The 16,014-nt window shown below is 45.5% G+C and overlaps 1 protein-coding gene across 3 annotated transcripts; it reads left to right on the top strand.

The window, feature by feature from the left end:
• The first annotated feature begins 1,096 nt into the window (after nucleotides 1–1,096).
• Nucleotides 1,097–15,381, top strand: LOC100228420 (serine/threonine-protein kinase PAK 3). Of its 3 annotated transcripts, XM_072929262.1 has the most exons (14): nucleotides 1,097–1,332; nucleotides 2,205–2,473; nucleotides 2,511–4,717; nucleotides 5,601–5,650; nucleotides 6,495–6,596; nucleotides 7,032–7,185; nucleotides 8,102–8,165; nucleotides 8,942–8,990; nucleotides 9,871–9,983; nucleotides 10,840–10,957; nucleotides 12,224–12,323; nucleotides 12,441–12,637; nucleotides 13,999–14,136; nucleotides 15,212–15,381. In XM_072929262.1, exons 3-14 carry the CDS (start codon nucleotides 4,615–4,617, stop codon nucleotides 15,338–15,340), a joined length of 1,317 nt encoding a protein of 438 aa, XP_072785363.1. In that variant the 5' UTR covers nucleotides 1,097–1,332; nucleotides 2,205–2,473; nucleotides 2,511–4,614; the 3' UTR covers nucleotides 15,341–15,381. The 3 variants fall into 3 exon arrangements, with proteins under 3 accessions (XP_072785363.1, XP_030128779.4, XP_030128781.4); XM_030272919.4 differs by having other exon boundaries at nucleotides 1,098–1,332; nucleotides 2,205–4,717; XM_030272921.4 differs by lacking the exon at nucleotides 13,999–14,136 and having other exon boundaries at nucleotides 1,099–1,332; nucleotides 2,205–4,717.
• The last annotated feature ends 633 nt before the right edge of the window (nucleotides 15,382–16,014 follow it).

Raw genomic sequence — 16,014 nt, 5'->3', positions numbered from 1 at the left:
CCATTCCCATTCCCCATTCCCATTCCCATTCCCATTCCCATTCCCATTCCCATTCCCATTCCCCCATTCCCATTCCCATTCCCATTCCCAGTTCCCATTCCCATTCCCATTCCCATTCCCCCATTCCCATTCCCATTCCCATTCCCATTCCCCCATTCCCCATTCCCATTCCCATTCCCCCATTCCCATTCCCATTCCCATTCCCATTCCCATTCCCATTCCCATTCCCATTCCCATTCCCATTCCCATTCCCATTCCCATTCCCATTCATTCCCATTCCCATTCCCATTCCCATTCCCAGTTCCCATTCCCATTCCCATTCCCATTCCCATTCCCATTCCCCCATTCCCATTCCCATTCCCATTCCCATTCCCCCATTCCCCATTCCCATTCCCATTCCCCCATTCCCATTCCCATTCCCATTCCCATTCCCATTCCCCCATTCCCATTCCCATTCCCATTCCCATTCCCCCATTCCCATTCCCATTCCCATTCCCATTCCCATTCCCATTCCCATTCCCATTCCCCCATTCCCATTCCCATTCCCCCATTCCCATTCCCAGTTCCCATTCCCATTCCCATTCCCATTCCCATTCCCAGTTCCCATTCCCATTCCCATTCCCATTCCCATTCCCAGTTCCCATTCCCATTCCCCATTCCCCATTCCCATTCCCATTCCCATTCCCATTCCCATTCCCATTCCCATTCCCATTCCCATTCCCAGTTCCCATTCCCAGTTCCCATTCCCATTCCCAGTTCCCATTCCCATTCCCATTCCCATTCCCATTCCCATTCCCATTCCCATTCCCAGTTCCCATTCCCAGTTCCCATTCCCATTCCCAGTTCCCATTCCCATTCCCATTCCCAGTTCCCAGTTCCCATTCCCATTCCCATTCCCATTCCCATTCCCATTCCCATTCCCATTCCCATTCCCATTCCCCATTCCCATTCCCCCATTCCCATTCCCATTCCCGGCTCTCCCGCCTCAGTCCCGGCCCGGCAGCGCCCCCTGGCGCCCGGCGCTCACAGCCCCGCCCCTCCCCGCTTAGCCCCGCCCCTAAGCTCCGCCCCCGCCGCCGATTGGCGGGAACGACCGAGGGGCGGGCAGAGGCCACGCCCCCGTAATTACTGAGGGGTCGGTGGGGGCCGTGCCAAGATGGCGGCCGGGCGGGGCACAGGGAGCGGTGTTGGGACCAGAACCGGTACCGGCACCGGCGCGGCGGGGCTGGGGTTCCGCCCACCTCGGCCTCTCCTGCTCGGCCCTGGGGGAGGCGGGCAGCTCCGGCATCCTCCGCCTCACTGGGATGCAGCTGCGCGGCAGCGTGGCAGCAGGTGAGGGAGCTCCGGCAGTGTCGTGGCTCCGGCGGTGAGGGGGCTGTGGCAGTGAGGGGCTGTGGCAGTGCGGGGGCTCCGGCGGTGAGGGGTCTGTGGCAGTGAGGGGCTCCGGCAGTGAGGGGGCTGTGGCAGTGAGGGGTCTGTGGCAATGAGGGTCTGTGGCAGTAAGGGGTCTGTGACAGTGAGGGGCACCGGCTGAGGGGGCTCCGGCGGTGAGGGGCTGTGGCCCCGCCGGGACGGGCGGTGCGGGGCCGTGAGGGGCGGAGCGGCCCCGGGCAGCCCTGTGCTTTTATTGAGAGCTCTGGCAATCAGGAGTACAGACCCAAATCTGACTCCGACATGGCTTTCAAGCTGAACGTATTTTATATTCTATCGTTATATAACTTACATATTAATTATTAAACTTATATTGTTCTATTGTATACATTGACTTTATTCAAACGTGAGTTTCTCATGATCTTTCTTAGGCCCCTGACCACAGTTTCTCATGATTATTCTTACGACTAAACAGTCATTGTATTTAATTACTAAAGAATCATCACATCTAACAATTATATCATTTATCATGTACTGGCTACACAGGTGCAGTTCTAGCAAGGTACAAGGCCTTAATGTACTTAGGGTATTTATTTTTTCTCAGGGTCTACTAAGCTTAATTCTCCTTTAAACCCAAATCCCAATGATTTTAAAACCCTTTTACTATCACAGATCACTCTGCTAGTGGGAAAGCCCAAATGAGCAAATTTCTTTATGACATGCACAGAAAGAACTCTTCATATAACACCAAATAAAATTCTGGAAAAAGGAATCATTCCTGAATGCTAGTTATTTAAGTAACTTTTTCTTTTTCCAGATATATTTCCCAACAGATGGATGCTTGTGGAGAAGGGAAACTGCCAGGGATGAGAAGATCGCTGTTGAAGCAGGGCACACTGCAAACATGACGTGCTTTTTCATGCTTGAAGCTGGATAAATCTCCCTGCCTCAGCAGTGGAAAGTGAAACCCAGGCCTGGAGCAATTCTGATGGTTTCTGTGGTTATCCCCAGGCAGTGCTCTCCACTCCTCAGAAACTCACAGCACTTCTGGGCTTTGCTCTCGTGGTTTTGGTGATCTCAGTACCACGTTTTATGCTGAAGTGTGAAAGAGCCCTGGGGCAGCTCAGAATCCTGCTCAGGTCCAAGAGCCCTGGGGCAGCTCAGAATCCTGCTCCACGGTCATTGCTGGCATTTCTTGTCTGGACAGTTTGGTTTTACTTGATGCCTTGTGCTCAGATGCCATTCCTTACTCCTGCTCTTGCTGAGGACACTCAGTGGGCTGGGGCTGGGCCCTGCTTGGAGCAGAGAAGGATGGGATTGCAAGGAGCTTCCTTCCAAACTGGGAAAACACAAGGACCCTGATGAGACAGGCACTGAGACTGTGCCCAGTGCCTGGCAGTCTGCCTTTGTCACAGCTCCAGGGGCACAGTCTGCTCCTGCAGCCTCTCCTTCTCTGCCTGTCTCCTGCCCCTGGGATCTGTATTTTCTGAAAATAAATGGAATTTCACCCTTCAAAAGTTTGCTTCAAAGTGACAGAGGGAAAGCTTAATAAAAAATGCCAAGATCACAGTTTCTTTGCCTCCTAAAATATATGACAGATCCAGTATCTGCATTATTAACTATGAGTGTGAGCGTGTTTTCTTTTTAGGGGCTTTGTAATTTACCTGGGGTCTTTTTCTTGTGCTGCACAAGCACATGGCAGCAGCTCTCTGGGACCAGTAGTTATTTATTGTCTTGGCTAAAGATGCCCTCTCACTGCCGAAATAACTGTGTGACTGCTCCTCTCTTGGCAAACATTGTATTCTAACAAAAGCCTCAGTGTTTTGCAGAAAAATCCCTTTGCAAAGGACATTTATTGTTCTGGTTTGAACTGGAGCAATCCTCAGGCTGAGCAGAGACAAGCAAAATTTCTCCAACAACTCCACTGTCCTCACTTGCCATTGGCAGTCCAAGATAAGGCTGCAAAATGTCAGTAAAATCTTCCAGGAACTGATTCAGCAGAAATAATTTTTAAAAAGCAGATTTTGATGGAGCTGGCATTTCATGCAGCAGATTGCTTTGGTTTATAGGTAAGAGCTAGTGGAACAGAGTGTGTGATCGCTTAGTGTTAGAAAAAAACTCAAAAACAGCATGTTTGGCAAAAGTGACAAATTAGCTGCAATAACTGAAGTATCAAAGACAGTTACTGATGGGGTAATTTGGGTTATTTAAGTCTGGTCTGGGAAAATGAGGATTAGGAAGAGGCATAATTAAAATATGCAAAGCCGAAGGGGAATAGAGAATAGATATTAAGTCACTTCAAATTAGTAATTCATGAGAGGGTGGAAGGGAGAGAAATGGATGAAATGATGCTCTGAAAGGGCCCTGATATTCCATTGTTGCAGAGAGAAAAGCTATTCAGAGCCCGAGTACATCTTCTGTGCACACAGGAATTGGAGGGGAGAAGGATTGAAGGGAGCTGATCCTGCAGGGTTCCCTCATGTCTGCAGGAATATGTTTTTGTAGGGGCATCAGGAGTGTTCCGAGCTCTGTTTTCTGTACACTGACAGCAGGGCTCCAGGAGCTCGACCAGGAGAGTCCTTAGCACCTCAGTGTAGGATTGTGAGACGCAGAGTCTTTCCCCACAGTGTTCCCTGGTGTGCTGAAAATTAATTCCAGCAGGGTGGGGTTTACCCTCTAATCAGACAGCAGAGACCATTTCAGCAAGATGTTTTTGTTCCTCAGCATCAGAAGTCAGGTGCAAAGCTCCTGAAGGCACTGTTTTGTCTACCAATAGAAAGGAGTTTTGTCATGGAATCAAAGAGCCACCAGGAGCACGAGTTTAGCCTTAAATCCTCACTCCCTGGAAGTTCAGAGTTGATTTCCAGGCGAGTTCCATGCCAAAATAGGAACTTTGCATTAGGAGGAGGGCTGACATCTCAGTGCCTTTATGGGATGTCAGGCTCCAGAAGGGGCAAAAGCTGCTCAGGAGGCAGCCAGGAGCCATTCCACAGAGTGGGAACCTACAGCGCTGCCACTGTGATGTCAGGAGCCCACTGGGGTGTCACTGAAACGTTGGCAAGTCCCTGCAGCGCCAACAGGACACTGCCACCCCTGCAAGCAGAGCTCCTGAATGCCTCCTGCTGGCATTCCAGCAACACCTTCTCCTCCAGGAGCTCTCAGTGAGCTGCCTGCGAGCCAGCCGGGGTTTTATCTGGCTTTTGGGCTATGCTGATCTGCAACTTCTAGCGCAGATCTGCAGCAATGATCCGGCAAATCGCTGCCACAGCGTGTGATTTTCTGTCTGCCACATCTGCCATCTATTTTTATCCAGACAAACCCTGGCTGGTGATAGCTCATCTGAGGAGTAAGTAGTGCTTTTCCCAAGGTGCAGCATATCTGGCTTTGGGATCACTGTGTCCTTTCTGCTCTTCCTTAGGAACTGAGCTGATTTTGGAACAGAAATGCCAGTGGGATGTCATTGGTTTGGTAGAGCTCCTGTCAACAGCTTCTGCTAAAAGGGGTGTCTCAATGGGGACAGCATTTGGAATGTGGGGAGCCCCGTGGGGGTTCCATTCCCTATGCTCAACAGTCTGGAGAGTCTGTAATTCCCTCACTTTGCTGCTTCAGCCAATTTCCAAAATGCAGACTGGAAGAGCTTGTCAGAAGTGCTTCTAAAAATGGTGCAATTATCTTCAGAACTGAGGGAAAACATCTTTTTCCCCCATAATTAGAGGATTTGACTAACAACCTGTTCTAAAATAGAGATGACCTTCATGAGGAAATGTAACTTCCCAACAGTGTGTGCTCCTGAACCCAGGAGCTGTTCCTGTGCAGTGTCAGAATAGAATTCACACTGCTAAGGGGATTTTGGGAAAGCTTTTCTAGGGAAGCATTTTCAGCAGCTAAAAAGAACCAACATATGCAATTTAATAATAGGAAAAACAAAAAAGGAAAACTTTTTTAGCTTTTGGGCAGAGTAGAATAATTGACTATTAATGAGCAATTTACATTTTCCTGACTGAGTTTCTGTTTATTTACTGGTGAAACAGCACAAAAAATAGAAAAATATAGAAAAGAAATTCTGGTATTTTGTCCTGTTCTGTTGCTCACTGTGAAAAGAGCTGTTGCTCCTAGAGGGATGTTTTGAAATAAAAATGCTCACTTATTTGGGCTGACTTGTTCCATGGGGGATGCCCTACAAGGGGCAGTTTTCTAACAGCATCTGGTTCATCTCTTGCCCACTGCAGATCTGATCACCCAGTTATCCAGACGTAGATACGTGGCAGTCCATCCTTTGGTGAGTGGGAAAGGAACCTTTGACATTCCTGGAGTTTAAGAGCTGTGGAGCAAGCTGTGAGGGAGCTTTGCCTGCTCCAACAGTGTGCCAGCCTGAAAAAATGTCCATGTCTGGTTTTGCAGCAGCAGCAGGGGGTTCCCTGGTTGTTTCCTCCATGTCTGTTCAAAGTTTTTAAACAGATGACAGTTGCAGGGAGAAGATTGTGGGTTTGGCCATGGTGGAATATCTAATTCACAGCAATTTTCAATACTGTATAATTGCCTCAATTTAATTTTAACAACTTAGAATTCCCTTTCTATTAAGTTTCATGATTTATCTTAGTACAGGTAGATAGACAGCTGAGCATAAATAAGGTTAAAATTGATAATGTGACTCACTGGAGCCATTGAAAGAAAGTTTTAAATAACAATCCACACTTATTAATGTTGAGTTGCAATAACAATCCTGGAGAGAGGCATGACATCCACATTAATATTGGCCAAATTTATTAGGGTTAATATTAAACATTTTAAATAGAGCACCAGTGAGATGTGAAGTGTAGAATGGTGCCTTTGATTTGCTTCAGTTCTCTAAGTGGCCTTTGTGACAGCTTTAAAGCAGTTGGGAAACAGCAAATTTGGGGCAACGATGTAATGCTCTGCCCCTGCAGAGCAGCAGCTGGGGCTGTTTCAGCCCCCCATAATTTACAGATATTTAAATTGTGACACATGCAAGAGAGAACTGAGGCTCTAGGGCCATGTCTAGATCAGTTTCTGATGTCAAAGCAGCTGAAAGTTGTGTGTAACTATCGAACCTCCCAAGTGGCAGAAGGGAGATTCTCACTCCTGTTACTGACTGTGCCCAGGCCAGAACACTGCCACGAGGACCTCGACCTCTTTCCCTTCCTGCACAAGAGGATAATGAGGAGGTGGACAGGGAATTTGCAGCTGTTGCCTCAGCAGAAGCAGTAAGTGCCAGCCTCGGTTACTATTTGTGCAATTCGGAGTTTCTGGTCAGACAGCAGCTGCCATTCACAGCTGGAGGTGCTGAGGGCCGGAGTCCTGCCATGACATTGTGCTTCACCCCAGCCACTGGCACCTGGAAAATTGGTTTTGAACTTCCCTTTTAGGCATCAGTTTCTCTTGCAGGATACAGGAGAAATTGTCTCCTGGATGTACCTGCCCCTCTGCACAGATTATTTGAGAAAATCCATGAAAATTGAACATGAAACTGGCCGCGAACTTGTTTTGTTTTTGTTCATTCAGTTTGTGATGTGGACAGCAAAAAACAGATTTAGTGCATTGGATGTGGCTGACAGGCATCTTCCTGAGGGTTTGCATTTGGAATACGAGCTCAGGAGATCCCTGCAAGCTCCTTTCCTGATATTAATTTCTCGTCACAGATCCACACGAGCTCTCTGCTGGGAGCTGAAGATGCGGATGATGAGACGTTTCTCATGTCTGACACCCTCAGCAGAAGCACACGCACTCTGGACAAACCCAGGGTCTGGCTGCAGAAGGAATGCCAGCTGACAGCAGAGCTGCTGGAGCAGCTGAGTACGTGTGGTGTGCCTCGTGTCTGGTGTGTGTGTCCCCACTTCAGCTGCACCAAAGGGACAGGGGAAGCAGGAATTCTCTCTGGGTTTCCTGAGGGCAGCTCAGACTGGGTTCGGTTTCTCTGCGCTTCCATCTGCGCTGAAGGCAAAAGCAGAGATGGTTTCTGATTCAGCAGAAAGTGCTTGGACCTAGTGAATGAACTTCTGAACTCCTGAGTGCTGATGGCCAAATCAAGCAGGATATTTGGGCTCCTAAATTCTCTTTAGTCCTCTGACAAGTCATTGGAGCAAAAGCACTTCATAACAATCTATTAGATTGAAAACAAGCAGTGTGGTCCTTCAAATGGCACAGGCAAGGTTATCATCAGAATTTAGCCTGGTAACCTTTGATAAGGGTCCTGGATCCCAAAGCCCCATCATTATTGGTTATTACATGAGATGCTGTTCTTTAAAATCATAAAGTCTCTCTTTTGGCAAACTGCTGAAAGTTGGGAAGGTCCTCTTCTCTCCTGGAAACACTTTGCACCGTTTCTTAAAAATTAATCCCAGAGCCCAAAGTGTATTTAATCTTCAGCAATATCCAACCTTTTGTTGACTCACACAAAGGGTTTATTCCCAGGAAAATAAAGGCTGTGTTGTTTTAGCTCTCCTAAATGTTTGTAGAAAACAAATTCTTGCTTTGGTACCTGGTCTTTCCTGATTTCTGTCTTCTGTGGATATTTCTCCTGGTGCTTTGTTTCCTGTCTAGGTAATTCTTCAAAGCACTGCAGAAAATCAGAAAAATCAGTGCTTTAGCACTGCCTCTGTTGTTGTTGTTGCCCACAGAGGGCTCACAGCCAGACAGTGGGGCTGCATTTTCAATCTGCTGGATGGTGGTGTCTGTTTGAAGTGAGCATCCTACATTTCATTTCTTTCAGGGGACATTGTGAGCGAGGGAGACCCTAAGACCAAATACACTGAATTTGTTCACATTGGCCAAGGGTAAGTCCAGTTCCAGTTACTCCTACAAATCCATGGGCTGGGTATTTTGCTGCTGTAATAGCATGTGTGAATCCAGGCAAGCTCCAAACATGATGTGGGTTTAGATCCTCCCATCTCAGTACAGGTCAGAATTAATAATTTTCGTCAAAATGTGCTGTCAAAGAAAACTCAATACTGGCAGTGCCTTGCCTGCAACAAGGATTGGGACCTGAAAATCTCCCATCCCTCAAACCTTTTTGCCGATAAGAGCACCTTACCACTCCACTGTCAGAGAAAATTTCTCAATAACATTTATTTCAAATATTTTACTTAAAAAATATTTGGTAATCCAGAATATAACCACGTAGTTTAGCAATTGAAACCAGAGGTGAAATAATAAACTCTCACACTGTCATACGAAATCACACCCTGTGTAGTCTGCAGCATATATTCCCTGGAAAAAATACACACACAGACACAAAAAGAAGGAAAAAAACCCAACATAACAAGGCAAAATGGAAAAAAAAATTAAATTAAATATTTCTCAGTTTTTATAGGCACACTCTCCCCTGCTCTTAGGTTTTGAAGCTCTGTGCTCCAGCTGTTTTTCTTCAGTTTTCTTCTCTGTTTTCCCTTGGACACCTTGCATGACAGAGGGCTGCTGTGCTGCTGTCTGAAGAACAGATGGACCAAGGGCTTTTAAAACACTTCATGCAGCAGAGATCTCCAGTCTGCCCTGGCTTTCACTCCCAGCACCTAACCTGCTCCTCCTTTTTTCACTGCTCTTTCATTTCCAGGGGTTTCGGGACTGTTTACAAAGCCATCAACCCAGCCACAGGAGATGTGGTGAGTGCCAACACCCCCATCTCTTCAGGGCTTTCCCATTTTTGTGCAGCTCTTCAGGGCTTTCCACTCTGCTGTGAGCTCTGCTGGAGCTTTGGCCAGTAGAGCTTTCCTGGGCAGGCTGCTCCTCAAGCACAGAGCAGTGGCAGCCTGCAAAACACATTTTGGACAGATTTTGTTCCTACTCAGCTCCAAAAAGAATGCAAGAGGGGCAGTGGTATCTTTCAGAGAAGGACATAATTAGGGTTAAAATACCAGAAAATGGGTTATATCTTTAGAAACCCAGAAAATTATTGCAAATCTGAACTGTGGAGTTCAGATTGCTCATGGAGTAGCAAAATAGAAGTTCAAGAAGTGAGAAACGTTGTGGGATTGTAATTTTTTTGTGTGTGTGTAACTGCTATGATCTTTTAGGCTGGGATTTTATCCATCGTGCACGAATGTGCTTTTTTATGCAACCAAGACCAGCAGCAGTTGCTGAAATAGTGGACAAACCCCATAGAATTGCTGAAGGATTCCCAGCTGTTTTGATATATTTTCACAAAGAAAATCTGTGTGAATAATAACAGAGGTGATAAACTGAGGCCATCAGGGAAGAATGTGAGTGCAGAATGTTGTCAAAGATCTGTGGGTGATAGTTTAGAGAAATTTTTGCAGAGTTTAGAAGGCAAAATGTCTCTGGCAAGTGTCCTGTAAGTGGCACCAAAGCAAGTGGAGAAATCAGCTGTTGTCCTGTCACTCCCTGAGCCCTGGTGTCTGATCACAAGGTTTCAGGGCAGGTGGCACAGTCCAGCCCCATCATGCCAAAAACTCTCTCTCCGTGGTCATTGTGCTCTCCTGCAGCAGAACTGCTGGAGTCCAATGGTCTCCAATTTCATTTCAGGTGGCCCTAAAGAAGATGCCTCTCCGCAAACGGAGCAGAAATGAACTCGTTGTCAATGAGATTCAGGTCATGAAGGAAAACAGACATCCCAATATTGTCAATTACATAGACAGGTGAGTGGTTCTGGTGTTAGCATGGGAATGTTAACAGCAAGATAAAGGTTAAATAACCCCTTTGGGCACTGGCAGAACTGGAGCTCTTTCTTAATTCTCTATTCATCTCCAGTGGATGGGAGGAGGTGGCCTTGGGTCTCCATTAATCTTTTCTGGTGTATGTTGTTGGAAACCTCTTTTCAAAAACCTGGATGTGCCACATCTTGCTAAAAAAACCAGCCTGTCAGTTCATTACCTCTGTGTTGTTTTGGGGATTTGGTTTTTTCAGGTTGATCCTATTTTCTATGCCTTAACAATAAGTGCTGATAAACCATCATAGAAATTATCTCCCTTGGGCTGTTCCCACCATTTTCCATTGCCGTCGAAGCCAGGAAGACTAAATTCTCATTTGCATAACCACATAATTTGCCAGTTTTTACATAGTTTTTCCTGTTTCTGGCTGTATTTTATGCAGTGTTTTCCAAATGGTTGGCCAACGTCTGTCCTCAGTGGTACAGAGCCTTCTCCCATGGGTAACTTGGGAGTTGTGTTGCCTTGTTCCTGGAATGAATGGTGGAACTGATAAATTGAGAAAATGACTCAGCTGATGGCAAGTGTCCTGGTTCCAGATTGATCTCTGCTGTTACTAAACTGCATTGTTCTTGTTTGCCATCTAAGGCATCTCCTTTTTCATGGATTTGCCTTTCTCTTTTAGACTGCGCAGGTTCCAAATACTCCGTAGCCTACAAGGAATGTCTCTCCATTTCACTCTGCCTCCATTTAAAAGTGACCTGGAAACAAAACTCCCCTGTAATCTTTTCCATAATGTAATTTAGCTGTGCACATTCACCTCCATGCCTTTGTTTTCTTCTCTCAGCTACCTGGTGAATGAAGACCTGTGGCTCGTGATGGAATATGTGGATGGAGGCACTTTAACCAGCGTTCTTGTCCAAGTCTTTATGGAGGAAAGAATAATAGCTGCTATCAGCAGGGAGGTGAGGGACCCTGTTTGTCCTTCCAATGCCTTGGAAATGATGGGACAGGAGTGACTTTGTGTTAAGAGCTTTGTTTCAGCGCTGCTGTTATGAAATATAAAATAAAAAAGTGTCTTGGTTTGAAAAGATAGGTGTCTATTAAGGAAGGCAGGAGCTTCTCTTGAAATGGAAAATGTAAACCCCTTCTCTCTGAATTATTATAATTTTGAATTAAGAGGCTCTCAGGTAAAGATATAGGTGTAAGAATAACAGTTCTTTACAAGGAAAATTAAAAATACAAATGCAATAGTACACTGCCAACAGAACCACAGGCAGTGGAGGACAGGCAAAGTCTTGGAAAAGATGGGGTCACTCACAAATACACATTTTGTAAGAAATGGACTTAAAGAAACCCCAAAAAGCCGTGCCACAAAATCACAAAATGTACCTAGATCCACACCTCTATTCCCTATGGCTCTTCTCCCTTAACAGAATTTCCTTTTGTCAGATTTGACTAGGAAAATATTCCATTTTTGTGAGGTGTTGTGAACTGTTTTAACTACTTGTAATAACCATCCCGGGTCTGAGTATTCTTGTAATGCAATGCCATGCAGCAGAGAACCTGTCCACTTTATAGCTTTGCTCTCAATATTTGTTACTCATTGTTTTCTCATCTAAATGTACATTTGCAAGATGTGTGTCAACCTAAGACAAAATGCATCTAAGTGAGCCTCCTACCAATACAACTGCATTTCTTATACTCTGTTATACACTTTTGTCATAGTCTCTTTTTAAATTTATTTAACATTCTAAACTTTGCCTCATTAAACCGGAGCATGTCTGCACTGCATTCTTGGCCCATAAAAGCAAACATGCTTGTGGCAGAATTTTAAACTAACAGCAGATTAAAACAGAGCCTCATTTCTCACAGCCCTCAGCTTAAAAGGAGAGCATTGCACCCCAAATGGTGTTTGCTTCTGAAAAATGACTAATGTGCTACTCCCAGCTCTGCTGTTGAGGCCAACACAAAGCCTCTGTGATGCAGCCTCCCACACAAAATGATCCACTTCATAAAGGAGGGAGAGATATTTTCCTTTTTGACAAACCCTCCTTTGTCACCTGGATGGAGAGAGCGAACCACTGCAGCCATTCTGGCTGGGTTAGGAATGGACAGTCTATGTGAACAATTGGTGTTTCACCTAGAAATTCAATCTTTTAGAGCCATTTCCTTTTCTTGAGTGATGAAATGAGGTTAATTAACTTTTACCCTCATGGGTTTTGTCTCAGTGCCTCAAAGCCCTGGATTTCCTTCATTCAAAGAACGTGATCCATAGAGATGTCAAAAGTGACAATATTCTTCTTGGGATGGACGGATCTGTGAAACTGAGTAGGTATTCTTGGTCAGGCACAGCATCCCCGTGTTCTCAGACATAGAGTGGGGAACTCTTGTGCTTGGTTTCATGGTTCAAGCTGGTTTTGACAGTATTTGTGTTTTCCTCCTCAGCTGATTTTGGCCTGTGTGCTCAGCTGACCCAGGAGCGGAGCACACGGTGCACAGTGCTTGGCACTCCTTACTGGGTAGCACCAGAAATCCTGAAAAGAAAGGAATATAACACCCAAGTGGACGTCTGGGCCCTTGGGATCGTGGCCATTGAAATGCTGGAGGGAGAGCCTCCATACTTTAAAGAAAGCCCTATCCAGGTAAGGTGCAAGCACTGTCATTTTCCACTGTCCTGCCAGTCAGTGCCATGTTTGGTCTCCCATGTACCAAAATCCCACTCAAATCAGCCTGAAATAGTTCTACCAAGGCCCACTTCTAGAAATGTCCCTGCAGAACATCTCATCAGAGGAGAAGTGACCTGTGCCAGTGTAAAAATGTGCCTTTTTGGCCTCCAGCACTGCTTGAGTTCCTCCTGCTATGTTTGATGTCTCCCTGCGCTGGAGCTGGGAATGACAGCAGCAAGTTTCTTCAACTGGGAAATTATTATGAAAAACATTACAAGTGTATCTGCAGGCCCAGAAGTCTTTTCAAATTCTGACCAGTACCTTTCAGGGAGGGTCACTGGTTCTAGTGATGCCATAATTATGTATTACCACAAAAATTTCTAAAAGTATGTTTTAGCAAAGCTACTTGTATTAAACATATTTTGAAGTTTTCAGTTTTAGATCCTAATTCTTTAAAATTAAATGATGAGTTCTCATACCAAACAACGAAGGAATAGTGGAGGAATGTATAGGAGGATAACATCTCATGACTATTAGCTGAAACCAGGTTAAATGCTGCACAGTTAGTTCCTGAGGAAAACAACATTTCTGGAGATTTCAGTCTTCCACTCTCTTTGGAAAAGCTCCCTGGCTTTTCTTGGAATACCACTTTTGGATTGCCTTTGCCTTGTATAAGGCAGCAAACACAGATGAAGAGAATTATTTCCAGATCCCGAAATACTCTGAGTTGGGAGGGATCACCAAGTCCAGCTCCTGAGTGAATGGCCCATCTAGGGATGGATGTTACCAGAGCCATGCTCTGACCAGCTGAGCTACACTCAGGGTCATTATCATCACTGCTCTGAAGTGACAGTTCCCTGCTTCCTTACCCTCAAATGTTGAGAAGCCCTTGTGCTGCTATTGGACATGATAAGAGTATACAGAAGTTTGGTAAGTTCAAAAGAGAAAAAGAGCCAATTTTATTTCTGACTTCACAATATATAGGATTCCAAAAGTGACAGTTGATTGGAGGATGAAATTGCTACTTCTCCAACCCCACTGGTCAAACCAACAGTCCATCAATCCTCTCCTCCCACAAAGAAGAATGTAAAACAATCATTATTTACATGAACAGTGCGTGAGAACTCCAGTAAAATTATGTAAACATCAGAAGGCATAGAAAACTTTTAAAAGAACTTTAAAACTTTCAAAAGAACTATAAAAGAAAACACTTTTTAAAAATCAGGGCAACACCCTTGAGCCCCTTGAGAAGCACCAGGAGCTCTCAGAAAGCCAGGAGGGGCCTGCGGTGGAGCTGTCACCCCAGGGATGGTCAGTGGCTGTCCCTCTGTCCCCAGGCTCAGCGCCTGATCGCCCGGAACAGGCACCCCCCTCTGAAGATGTCCAGCAAGATGTCATATCTGTTCCACGCCTTCCTGCACTCCTGCCTGGACAGCGACCCCAGCACGCGCTGGACAGCCAGGGAGCTGCTGCAGGTACAGGCCCAGCAGCTGTACACCCACTCTCTGTGTGCTTTGCAAAGTAGAATCAGAGAAGAATTTGGCTTGGAAGGGACCTTTGAAGTCCATCTGGTCCAACCTCCCTGCCATGAGTGGGGACACTGGGGACATCTTCCACTTGATCCGGTTGCTTGGAGCTCTGTCTGACCTGACTTTGGATGTTTTCAGGGATGGGGCATCCAACACCCCTCTGGGCAACCTGTGCCAGTGTTTCACCACCTCTAGCATAAACAGTTTCTTCCTTAGGCCTGAGTCTCTCCTGTTTTCATTTAAAACCATTATCCTTTGTCCCTTTACAACAGCCCCTACTAAAAATGGTTCCCCTGAAGTTTGAAAGGCCGCAGTAAGGTCTCCCTGGGGCCTTATTTTCTCCAGGCTGAACAATCCCAGTTCTCTTGGCCTTTCCTCGGAGGAAAGGTGTTCCATCTACCCTCTGACCCTGTCTGTGCTGTATTTTGGGAGTGCATTCAGTTTTAGCTGGTGGCAAGAGAACTGCACTAGAATGGTGCCAGGTACAGAGGCCCAAAATGGTGTTGGTGGAAAAGGAACCCAGTCCCAGCCCAGCAGCCTGGGAGATTTGGCTGTTCTTGTCTTGGTGCTGAAAACCTGCACCTCAGTGTTCTTCAGAACAGCACAGGCCTAAATCCTAATGGGAACAACATTTCTTGGAGGTGCTGGAGTTCTCTGTGGAACAGCTTGCACTCATCTTTTCTGATAATTAAAGCAGCCCCTACCTTTAGAAAAAAGGAACCTAAGTGAGTCCTTTGAGTTTCCTGAAATGAAAAAAGCCCTGAGGCAGCAAGTAGCATTCCCAGAGTGCTGGCAGGGCCAAAATCCCAGCAAGCTGAAGACACCTTGATAAATTGATTAATGGGATTACTGGGCCACGTTTGCCTCTGACAGCAAGGTGCTGAATATTAAGACTGAGGTGGAGATGGTCCCCTCAGTCCTATTTATGTGTATTTTTGGTAAACAGAGAAATCATGCTTCCTCTTGTGATAAACTGGGTTTGGAAAGTAACAGTTCCTTTCTTTTTTTTCCCTTTGGGCAGCATCCATTTTTACAAACAGCCGTGAGTCTCTCTGTCCTGCCTGACATGATCTGTATAGCCAGGAAAATTTGTCAGGCCATGGAAGCACTTCATGCCAGCAGTGCCAGCCTAGAGGAAAAGAAGGAATAAAATTTTCACTCCTTTGGGAGATTTGCTCCCTTCTCACCCAACGGTTACATTCACTTCTGAATTATTGGTTGCTTCTTAAAGATGGAAAGTCGCAATTAGGGGGTTTTGGTATGGTTTGGAAATGGGGAAGGGTCTCCTTCGTTCATCAGCTCCAGACCACTCTGCCTCTGGAATGCCCATGGGCTGGGTTTTGCCCACTTGTGGCACTTCTGGATGAGGAAAAAAGTGCAATTGCATTTCCAAACAAAAACAGGTGAAGAATGGGGCAGCCAAAACATCCTGTTGGATACACACAGTCAGCTGGGACTGTGGAGTGTTTGGAGAATTCCCTGTCCTCCCTCCACCTGGCAGAACATGTGGACACAAAAGATATATAATATATAGAGATTACAGAGAAAGGTATGTATATAACATAGATTGCTAAATGGGGGCTGTGCAAATGTACATAGACACATGATATACTGGATAATTATTATATGTATAAATATTTATAGAATATATATTCTTCTTATTATAGTACTATATATAATGTTTTTATATAATGATATTTATAGATAGTGTGTTATAGAGCTGTGGACATACATTTACCTTGTACCTTATATTGTCCCTTATTCACACCCCCTAATAACTGCCCTTCATTGTAGCTCCTTATATATAGAAAATGTATGTATATT

This window comes from Taeniopygia guttata, chromosome 4A (assembly GCF_048771995.1).
Source record: "Taeniopygia guttata chromosome 4A, bTaeGut7.mat, whole genome shotgun sequence".
Lineage (NCBI taxonomy): Eukaryota > Metazoa > Chordata > Aves > Passeriformes > Estrildidae > Taeniopygia > Taeniopygia guttata.
This window is presented reverse-complemented; position numbering and strand designations above follow the sequence as displayed.